Consider the following 12,343-nt stretch of genomic DNA (forward strand, 5'->3'; position numbering starts at 1 on the left):
TTATTGACGCATTATTTAAATTATTGCTAACAGTTCAACCGAATTTATATTCCAATAAAAAATGCCTATTAAACGTTATTTTTGCTCAAATGATGTATAGTTTGTTATTCATATCATTTGTGTTAACATTCCTGAAAACATTATACGAATATGGTGATGATTGTTTCATGTTCAATCAAACATGAAAAAAATGCATTTACATACAAACATCTTACAAAAAGTTTAAACTTGCACATCCCGATGTAAAATATGAAAAATGCAACATACATTCTGCACTCTATAAACACCTAAGTTCGCGGTATAAACATATAATTTTCAGTACGGAGTGCATTTCATTGTTCGAAAACCAACATAGTACTTATAAGAACAGTTTAAATAAGTTTAAAAGTTTAGAAATAAATGTTCATAAAAAAACATATATGTTTTTCAAATTTACATTTAAGTGCACATTCACGTGTTACTACACTCGCATCACGTAATACAATCACAGACGAATTAAACTACAGTTAACATTGCTAACAATTTATTTTTAGCAACATTGACAAACATACGTAGATTTGAATACATTTGCTCGATTGAGGATTTAGGAGAACTGCAAACAGTCTTCTTTTATAAATTTTTGGATGCTTGGAACACCAGTTTCGTATGTACAATAAGATTTTACATCACAGATTTTACGATCAAATACAGATCTACATTTAACACTAATGCTGGAAAAAAAATACGTTGTTGGATTTTATCTTAAATTAATAATTTATCGATTTATTTAATGTATGATGTATTATAAATAACTGAACTGAATGAGAAGTACAAAAAGTTTGGTAACAATATTTATAAAGTTTCCCAACTTCATTGAACCATTTATTATTTTTGTACGAATTTGCTGATACTAAAACGGAAAAGAAAAATATACATATATTAACAATTAAAAAAAAAAAAACTTATGCCGAATTTTACTGCTAATCTTAATGAAGATTCCATCAGTAACTAAATAATTTTTACAAGCACATTTGCTTTTACGCACCGTTAAAAATGTACAATGAAAACAATAACTTTTTATTAAACAACTTTATACATCTCTTTTAATTAACTTCAAGTATTATATCACTTTTAAAATTCAAAAACTTATTTTAAAATAGAAACTTTCAACATCAACTATAGAAGATTATTTCGCATTTATAAAGTATTTATTTCATAAAATACATTTTTTAAGCGCGTTTGTAACACTTGATTTTCACTGCATTGAAAATTTTATCATTGTTACACTTAGGAAATTTTACCTTCCTTATATATAAGGTGCGAAGGTTTGATTGTGATAACATATTTAACGTGCAAAAGGAAGAAAGTAATAATTTTGTAAAATGTGGTTACATAAAATTAATAGCTTAATCTCTGTACGTTGCTGAAAAAAGGAGTTCGTTTCTCACTTAAAAATGGTTGTTTTTTTTTAGTGTCACTTCAAAATATCGTTTCACTAAAATATCACTTCAAATGTACTAGCATGCGTCAAAGAATATTTGTTTTTACAGGGTTTTAAATTATAACCCTGTTAAATTATAACCCCCCCCCCTTTCATAATCTATTTAACAGAACTTGGTTCTGTTTGGTTGCACACTTCCGATCAAGAAAAACAGCCTATTGCTCATTTAAAAAAAAATAGTTTCCTCAAAAATTAAACTAATAAAATTGTATTAGTAGTAAAAAGAATTTCCTTCACAAATTATCTGATTTTGCATTTGTTTCCAGACATGAAAAGTTTGATTTAAGTATACTTAATAAGGAGGGGAAGGGGTAATCTTTCATTGAGTTTTCGTCAAATTTCTTATTCGTTCTTTATATACTGTTAAAAAAACTTATACGAGCTGATTAAATGTCTCAGTTATATGAGTTAGATTGCATCATGAATTTACAAGTTATTAATTATCAAAGCATTAACAAAAATTACATCTTTCAATACATTTTTTGAAAATTGGCATGAAACATCCTGGATAAATAACTGTATAAATGAATTATGGATAAATAGCTTCGAAAAAGCTCTCAATCTCGCTCTAAAATTTTGAACTACTTTTGATGAATTTGCTGGTACCCCCTGAAAGAGTAGTTTTTTTAATTCTTTTTTGAAGGGAATTTGTTTGTTACAATCAAATTCTCAGGGGGAAAAGCGGGATTCCTCATCTAACCATATGCTTCCTTTTATCACCAATGCTATATTTACAGAAATAAAATTTTAACGCTGTGACATGAAAAATACAAAAATTGTAGAAAAAACGTTTATAAAAATAAGAAAAAGAAATTATTTTTCAAAATACGTTTGCTCATGAAAATAGTCACTTTTGATAGTAGATAAAAAGAACTCATTCCCATGAGATATTATGTCGGTAAAAAAATTTCTTTGATATTAAAATAAACTTAAGAGGTAAAAGATATTTACTTAAAATTAAAATATGAAAATAAATGTGCCGGAATGACATTTAAAATCATTACTCGAAAGTGAATTTTGGGTTTCATTTCTGATTCAATTGCCTGAATTACCTTTCTGGGCTGGTGGTTTGCACAGTCCTGAATTAGTCATCACAACTTCCTCAACTTCTCGTTTCGGTTGGACGCTAGTTAATTCTTCGGTGGCCGGTATCTTCTTATCAGTGGGTGTTTGGGGTACATCTTCAGTGTCGAGGGTAACGCAAAGTGGTTCTAAAGGGTCATCTTCCTCTTCTTCGGTGTAGTTCATATTGAAAAAGAAACTTACTAATAAAGCGATGCTGAAAATACAACCACCCCCGCAAAAAGAAATCAAACCCATCATGCGGCAGACTTTGATGTAGTAGTTGAATTTTGCTGCATCTCTGTCAACAATCACGTAGTCTTCCTGGTGACTTTTGATTCCCTCATGAAGTGGAGTAAGGTAACCTACCAAGATTAGGATAACTCCAAGGCCAAGGGCAAAAGCACCCAGCCCCATGTTGAATTTCCAACAGATGACGGCATCCTTCCTGGCATATTTCCGCGTGTTGTTTAAATAAATCATCTCATCATCATATATATCTTCATATAGCTGAGGGTTACGGATTGAGACCGATTCGTAGAAATTGTGCAGATATGATCTAACTCCGAAAAATTCCGGGCAAGATTCATCTTTGGAGAGCATTTGGCTTTTTTCTGACATTTCGGATTTCACTCCTGTTTCCCCACGTCTGGTATCGGGTTTACCATCACATCTAGCATTTTTGTCAGGAACTCCAGAACTCAGATTCGATTTGAATTCAAATCTCATCTTTTTCTTGATTTTCTTCTCGCCTTTGTTTCCCTGACTCAATGCAGTTTTCCTCTTCCCTTCTTTCTTCTCCACATTCTAAAATAGTGAAATTTAATATTTAAAACATAAAAGCAGTTTAATTTAAATACAAGTTAAAATACTAGCATTAACAAGGAACCAATTCGCCAAGCTAAAACCTTATCTTTATATATATTTTAAATTATAATATTGTGAATGTTGTCTTTCTATTTTCTCGATAAACAAAAGAGAATGTTAAAAATCGAATGATAATTAACTATGAATGAAAATAAAAACGTTATGTACACGAAATATTAATGGTACTCTGCACGAACGTCTATATGATCTAACTTTTTACTTACAATTCACGAGCACGCAGCTAGTTCCGACGCACTATATCATTTCATATCTACATCTCTCTCTTTCTAAGTACTCCTATTTCCTTGAAACACTTCTTATCAACAACTGATAACCACGCAGTTTGTATGAGCTTCGGCGCAACGCTATTGCTTCACTTCAAGCATTTAAATTGGGTTTAAAAACTTCCAAAAATATTCACAATGTGCTCTAAAAATATTGAAAATATATTGGATTTTACATTTGGTACGTTACAAAATGAAGACGGGGAAAACTTGTAAAAGAAGAGAAGGATTAAACAAAATTTACGAAGGTTAATTGAGTCATAAATAAATTTACAAGTTACATTAAGTGAGTCATAAATAGGATAGAAAATAATTTACCACGATAATCACTAGGAAGCAATTTTTTTTTTTTTCACATAAACTCCAGCAAGTTGATGCTCTTATCCCAAAGTATTATCAGAGCCCCAATTCTAGCTGCATAGAATTGTTTGGGTTGTTGTCTCATCCACATTAGGAATTCATGTTGAACATCGTCGTCATCTTTTCAAGATGATTCCAATACTATAGCCTCCACGTTATAGCCCAGATAATGCTCCAAGCGATTTATATTTATTTGGTCCACTGAACCAACATCTCGTAGGCAAACAATTTGCAGATGACGAAGACGCTCAATATGAAATCCTGCTGTGGATGAGACAGCAACCCAAAGAATTTTATGCAGTTGTAATTAGGGCTCTAATTAAATGATGGAATAAGTGCATCAAAACGTTCCTGGAAAAATATAAAAAACATTTCCAAGTGATTATGATAGGGAATTGCTTTTCTATTGTATTTTGTGGCTAACTTAATAAATTTCCGTCACATTTTTATTTTGTAAGATCAAGCTATAATAAGGTTCTTAGTGAGATGATGAAATGCACTTAAATAGGGAAAAAGAAAAAAAGTTGCAACTAGAATATTTTTGTACAAATCAAATACAATGCCTGCAACTCAATATAAAGATTAACGTTTTGCATACATTTCAACGACATTTTACATCAAAAAAGAAAACATGTAGGTAAACATTTGTATTATATTTTTGGAATGCTTTTAAAAGTTCGAATGCTCTTAAAAATTAAAACAAACAAACAAAAAGATAACTAGTAGTGTGTTTTCAAGAATAACATCGATTTTTACTAAGAATGGTGTTTTTCCGATAAAGGAGGGAAATGGCATTTCTCTTAAAATTGAAAATAAATTCACTTTATTGATTTATTCTAACAGAATAAGAGAAGTGATATTTATGTCGTTCAATACAAGAAAAGTCAATTGAATAAAAGTAAAAATATTTAAAACCATGCAAATTTTTTCTCATAAAATGTAAACTTCAAGATTTCAAAAGCATGCATTTCGATATAGAAAATAATGATAAATTATTGATTATAAGTGCATTCAAATATAATTTATAAGTTCCGCAAATGTTAGACTTCCTCTAATATTTTGTTTATTAGCTTAGAAAATTATTTGCTATCATTTTTTTCCTTCTTTTGTGTTGAGATTCATTTCCATGCGTTCCATTTACATTTCTTTCGCTAGCCATTGGGAAATTTATATTTGATGAATGAGAGATTTTATTCAGTAAAGTTAAATTTTGCATTCTTTGTTAGGTTTTTTGCCGTAGGATTTTTCTCTTAGAATAATTCATTGTCTGAAATCAGTATTCGTATTTAAAAGTCTAAAAGTTTTTTACGGAGTAGCTAGTTGATTAGATGCTTAGAGTTACTAAAGATTCAAAAAGGAAGAGCAATAAATTTAGTTGAAAACAAAATATTACGGGAAGATTCGTGAAATTATTATTAATAATAATAATAATAATAATAATAATAATAATAATAATAATAATAATAACAACAATAATAATAATAAACAAAACACATGAAGATTGGAACGTTAATAGTTTATTGTTCAAGAACTCACAATAAATGTCGTCAAGAACTCACAATAAATGTCGCTAAGTGTTTTTAACTCCACTTTATAATTATAATCAGCATGTAAAAGGTAATGAAATTATATCATATGAAAATTCAGTGAACTAAAGAAAATGGGCTTACAATCGTTTGTCAATCAGTGACAAGATCAATAGTGCACTCAGCTCAACAAGAGGAGGGCGAGGACAAGTCCATCGGGGTGAAACCAGTTTAAAAGGCTAAAATTTTAGTATTTTTCTTACATTTTTTTTGACGAGAAAGAAATTATTAGAATTTCTTTAAACCTGGAGGATATTTTATTCATTTTTTGAAGCACACCTTGTAATTTTTGAAGTAATTTCCTCAAGAATTAGTGGAGTTAGAAGCTGCTGTCCATGGGCAGTCGCCATCAGAGCTTGTTACTGGTGGGCATTACCCAAGCCACAATTCTTATGGCTATTCTATTCAATTCTTATTAACAGTGTAATTATTACACTGTTTCTTTCTCGTAAACTACATATTTCTTAAGAATATGAACCTAATTGTAATGAAAAAAGTTGAAAGTTGCTCGTTTTTGCGATGTTTGATTAATGTTATGTTTTTCTACCATTTTTTCACATTTCTTGCATTAAAAACAATAATTTAAAAAAAAAATCCTAGTTCAAAAATGAATGGAAATGATCTAAGTTCGGAAAAATGAATATATAAAGTATTAATAAAAAATAGCAATCAAAATTAATTACTTTGAAATAATAAAATCGAGAAATTAAATCTAAATCGTGAATGGATTACATTTAAACAAATCTTTACAAAAGTGAAAAACTTTGTTATTAAGAAAAATAATAATAATGATGATAGTTTCAAATATGTGTTGAAATTTAGTTAGTGATATGCCATGATTAATACTAAAGAGTAAATTAATTGTTAGTTTTAAAATTAAGTAAATCGTAATATTTGATGTCATGGTACAGATTCACATTAAGACTGAAAGAGTAATGGGAAATATAGCATAGTGGTTAGCATACGTTTTTGCTAACTCAAAGTTTGGATGTTCGACTCCCAAGGTCGGAGGAGAAAAATCGGAAAAATCCAAAAAATAATTAAATTCGCAGAAATATTCTAAATTCAAAAGAAAAAAAATCAACATCTCCATAGATAGTGCCAAAAGGGTTCTTTAAAATTAAGAAGTGTTGTCATTGGTTGCTATGACAACAAATATGATGCGTAGCCATCTTAAAAATAAAAACTTTGGTTGCTATGACAACATGTTGCCATTTGAAAACGACAGGTTCCAAAACCTAACAACAAGTGTTGCCATTCGAAAAGTGAAAACTTTAACCCCAAAACTTCTACGAAACAACTCAATTCACGCAGAGGTCACAGGCGGAGGAGAGAGACCAGGCGGAGTTCGACGGCGGATCTGCTCCGCTGATCCGCGGAGTGCAGCAGAACCCCCAAAAGTTACCTACTCACATTTGACTTTTAAGAAAAACTTGAATGGCCAGTGTTGCACTCTCCTGGAAATCTTATGGAGTAAATTTCCTACTTTTTATTTTACAAACATAAGTTGGATATTGTTCACAGTTCATAGTAGCATTCAATGATTCTGAAGTTGCTGTTTGGTAGCTATTTTTGAAGTTGATAAAATTACTCTTTCTACATTGCAATATCTATTTAATATTGTAAATGATAGAAATGTTACGATGTCATGAAGTATAAAGGGTTTCTTTGAAAATATTTGAAAATGTTATTTTTTTGCTTTAGACCTCTTGCACACGAGGCGGTTAGTGGAATCATATTTTCAAAAAAGTTACCTGTCAACTAGTTGACTGGCATTTTTCGTTGTCTTCACGCGAAGCAACTTAGTTGAATCAATTTTTTTTCCTAATGAGCTGAATTTATTCGAGAAGCTGTTCCGCAACGCTGTTAAAACTGAACCGAGTTGACTCAACTATGGTGAATTCAGTGAGAACAAAAATAGTGAAAATAAACAAAGCAATGTGACACTTTGCGATACCGTTGTCTGTTTGGCGATGGAATGGTGAAAACGGTTCCAATCAGATGAGTGAAATGTTCCTAAGAAGAATCGCCAATCCAATTCCTGAAACTGGCAAATGTTAGCGCATAACAACAGCCCCTTTTGTTTACTTAAACTATCAATTCTCCCTGAATTCATTATAGCTTACTCGTATGCAGAGGTGAACGCTTGGCAGTGTCCCGATGAGTGTAATCAACTAAAAAGTTGATTACTTATGGGGATAAGAATGATAGCGGCACATGCACAGTTGACTGTCGTGAGAAGGATGACAGGCGATTCCTTCACTTTTCTACCTGTTTAAGGGCAGTTCACTTATCGGCCGGCCGTCCCGTCTATTCCGTTTTTTGACGTGACGGACTGCCGATGAAAACAGAGTAGCATTCACATACGGTCGCCGCATATCAGTCACGTGGCTGAAATCACCCATCAGAGAGAAGAGCGCGCTTCTTGGCGGAAACCAATGAAATGCTGTCTTATTTTTACAGCTATCAAGGGTCTTCTGATCGAAACTGGTCCAGTCCAAGATGGCTTCTTGTCATGGCAACTAGCAAAGAAAACCTTTTTCGGGTGGAAAAACTTGGCGTGGACGTTCGAAAGTTGATTCAACTAAGTAGCCTCGTGTGAAAGAGACCTAAATGGCAATAGTAAAATGTGCGTGGAGCAGTTTGAATTGCAGAAACTATGGCTCAATGTCACTCTGAAGGATTAATTAAATTAAATGAGTTCGAAATACACATTTTCATTTAGGTAATACAACAGTCATTTTAGTTGATAGCTTGCCAGTACATATCATTAAATGTCAGTGTAATGAAAGTGATGTTAATTGATGACTGATATTCCTTAAAAATTAGTTTGATGTTTATTGCAATATCTGAAGCTCTTCAGCTGATGCTGATGCCTAGATAAAAATATTGACTGCACAGAGGAGCAATTTTTGACAAAATTTCTTGTGAGTTAGATTTTGGAGTAAAATAGGCATGCTAAAAATAATCTTCAGAAAATCTGCAGAAAAAAATTTTTTTTGAAGCATTTTTCAAGATTTCTGCAGATTTTTAGACGACAAGCAAAATCTGCTTTTTGTCTTCAAAATAATCTGCAGAAAATCCACACAAAAAAGTTTTCTTTTTAGTCTTCTTTTAATATTCTGCAGATTTTTTTAAAGGTAAAAAAAATCTGCAAATTTTCTTCAATTAGATCTACAGAAAATCTACACAAAAAATTCTCTTACAGTTTTCTCTAAATAGTGTAGTACATATTTTATGGTCACCAAAAAGAAATCTGTATTTCAATTCAAATTATTTCTTAAAGTTTTATTACAGCATAAAAGTTTTTCACACTTTAAATTTTTTTATATTTTTTTTTTTCAGTTTTTAGAAAATTAAGCACATTTCTTTGTTTCTCTTATTAAAATCAGTAATAAATTACTTAAACTTTTCCCCCAAGAACTTCGATTTATATTTTGATAACTTAAATTGAAATTTAAAAGCATTTCAACACGTTTGAAACATTTACCAAATAAAAAATGTCTGTTTATTGTATTATACAAATAATATGACATGGAAATCAATTTTAATATGAGTGCGTGATTCAAATCAAATAAAAGTGAAATTACAATACATCATTTTTTTTTTTTGAAAACAAAACGATATTGAATAACGCAAATTATTACATGGTTTGAAAGGGCTTTCAAAAATGTCATTTTCAAGAAGGATACGGATTAGAACAGAGTCAAATTTGTCTCACTTGGAGAAAAATCAGGATATTGAAATTAAATAAGAACAAATATGACTTGAAATAATGTTCTCGAACGGCACGTCGTTCGAGTACAAACGCACCGCGACAAGCCTCTTACTGTCCACGGAGGCCTCGGTCCGTCCCGCAATATTCGGGTGCCACAAGCACAAGGCTACGAGAGTAGATTACCCCTCGCCCAGGTGACGCGTATTGTTTTTTTTGCTCCGTCACGGAAACAAATAATTAGGGAAATTTTAAGTTCCATCATTGGAAACCCATGAAAACATATTGGATTCATGCCTCGGTTCACAAAAAGGTAAGACACTTTAAAATTCACCAATTATTATTTGATTAAAATAACTTTTATTTAATAAGTGTATAGTATATTAGGGTTAGTTTGAAATGTTATGCCTAATTGGAGGTTTTTAATTTTTGAAATTTTTTCTTTTTCACCGATTGATTTAAAATTTTGAGCGAACATTTACGTTGTCAATATCTATTAATAAAAAAAAATGTGTTACGATGTCTCAATAATAACCAGCCTAATTAACTTAATTACTTTCCACTACGTGGTCGATTTGGAGGAATTTTTCGAAATTTTTAATTTTTACAAATTGTTCTATTTATTATTTCGTCTTGAAACTTTATACTAATTTTACAATCATAGCGATGTATTTTTGTGACAAATTTGGTTTAATTATTTCAATTTGCATAAGCTTCAATTCAATAAAATTTAAAATTTCATTTTGGATGCGTAGTTAAAGTTTTAATTATATATTTTGTTAAACGAACATGAAACGCCACTCTGCAGTGAATTTACTCATTTTTATTAAAGAAATGTCGAAACTTAAAATTAAAAATGTTTTCGCATTTTTATTGCATTAATTTCATTTGTTATTAATTGTTATCTACTATTTTTAATTTGCTGGGTACATTTTTTGCAGTTTATCTACAGATTTTCTGCCGAATATTTAAGTATATTTGAAACATGCTTTCCTTCACAAAATCTGCAGAAAAAAATCCGCAGAAAAAATCTGCAGAAAATTTGAGCATATTTGGAACAAGCTTTCTGCAAAAAATCTACAGATAAAATCTGCAGATTTTCTTTAGAAAGCATGTTCCAAATATGCTTAAATTTTCTGCAGATTTTTTAAAAGATTTTCTGCAGAATTTTTTTTTTAGCTGGGTGATTTCAGAAGTGTAGTTAATTTTCTTTTACCACGTCAGATTTTTTTCCTCAGCACTTGATGCGAATGTGAAAATGTGACCACTTTCCACAGGAGAGCGCGGTATCACAAGATGCCTTCCTATTGGCTGATATAAACCTTTTTAAATGGAAACAATCTATTTCTTTCCTAAAATATTATTATTATTGTTTGCGAAAATTTTTAATTCGCTTTATTTTCGCGGCAAAAAAATAAAATAAAAATAATTTTCATTCAGGAATTGTAAAATAATTCCGTGCTCATCAGAAACACAAAAAGTTTTTTTTTTTTTTTTTTTTTTGTATTGTGCAGCATTTTTTCCCCTAATTATTAGTTACCGCAGAAGATTTTTTCTTTTGTCCTATATCTTTAAAAAATGTAATATCTTTTGTCAAATGGTCACTTTGAGATCCTATGTAGCTTTAAAACGTGACTGGCTAAAACTGAGATCTTTTTTGGACTCGGAAGCCAAAAGTTATTCAAAAACAAATCATAGGTCTAAGTCAATAAAATCACTGTTCAGCAGTCGTATTTATACTTTAATTTATAAGGTACCATTTGTGTATCAAGAAAAACAACTGTAATGTAATACAAGTAAAACATGCTGCGAGTTATTGAACATCTTAAAAGAAAAATGTGCTCAACAAATTTCAGGTTAAATTCCATTTTGGAAGAAAAAAAAATTATATATGTTTTGAACTTATCGATTATTACAACGTTTGTGTGCATAGAAAGGAAGGGTATATTGATTTTTCATTACAGTTTTTGAGCTCGGAAGCTAATTGTGTCAACACTAAAAATGTTAAGAAACGAAAAAAGACGCTAATGGAAATTTAGTTCAACTTCTTTCTCCAAGAATTAATGTCTGATATTTTCCAGAAGGAGACCACGATTTGGCTCTGCCTTACATTCAGATCCTCTTCAGTAAACTGCGAATGTATGCCTTCACTGCCGCTGTGTTGCAGTTTATTTGCCAAAACCATAGCAAATACCTTCAATTCAACAGTCACAGATAAAATGACAGAATTGAAGACGAATTTGCTCTATTAGATTTTTTTAATAAAAGAGTGACAGCAATCCCGACCAATTTCAATATCCTTGGGATCGTATTTTTGTAAATAGGTGATTGTTATTACACATTATTGTCTGATTTAAAAACTCTTCACCCATTTTGAAGCATCTTTGTATAAAAGAAATTTACCGTTTCAAAATTTTGATAATCTGCCTTATTAATATATCTGCTTTTCTGTCTGTCACCTCATCTCTTCAAGAACGACTGGGAGTAAAGAGTCGAACGAGTTACCAAAAATTCGTAACGTTGTTTGTCAAAATTCATTTATTCTTTTGAAATTTTTATATAAAATGCTTCATTTTTTTAGTTCTACTCAATATCATAACTCTATTTTAAAACAAAGCTAACAATCTGTAGACCTTAATAGAGTAACGTCTATACTTAATGATCTAATTAGTTTTTGTTTACCTTTTTGTTTCCCCCGGTGTTGGTTTTCCCGGTCTTCAGACTCATACTTGGATTTATTTCGGGCAACGAGTCACTTTATAATCTTCACAGAAATGTTGAAAACCTCATGCCTTTTGTCACTGCTGTTTTTGAACCTTAAAAAAGAAAAAAAAATTGCAAAACATTAGTTTGATGAAAACGTTATCTTTCGGTTTTCAACTTAATCACAATGAATAATAAAAGTGCGTGATATATTTTTTATTTAAATTTCAACTTATTTGTGTTCTGTGGTAGTAAAGCAACGAATGCTGCACAAAAAAGGTTACGT

The 12,343-nt window shown here is 30.8% G+C and overlaps 1 protein-coding gene across 1 annotated transcript; it reads right to left on the minus strand.

Annotated features, from left to right (window-relative positions):
- Positions 1 to 2,167: 2,167 nt before the first annotated feature.
- On the minus strand, positions 2,168 to 12,081 carry LOC129218350 (neurensin-1-like). The gene is made up of 2 exons (XM_054852594.1): positions 12,037 to 12,081; positions 2,168 to 3,349 (listed from the first exon to the last, which is right to left on the minus strand). The coding sequence occupies exons 1-2, from the start codon at positions 12,079 to 12,081 to the stop codon at positions 2,516 to 2,518; spliced, it is 879 nt and encodes a 292-aa protein (XP_054708569.1). The 3' UTR covers positions 2,168 to 2,515.
- Between the last annotated feature and the right edge of the window lie 262 nt (positions 12,082 to 12,343).

This window comes from Uloborus diversus, chromosome 3, assembly GCF_026930045.1.
Source record: "Uloborus diversus isolate 005 chromosome 3, Udiv.v.3.1, whole genome shotgun sequence".
NCBI lineage: Eukaryota > Metazoa > Arthropoda > Arachnida > Araneae > Uloboridae > Uloborus > Uloborus diversus.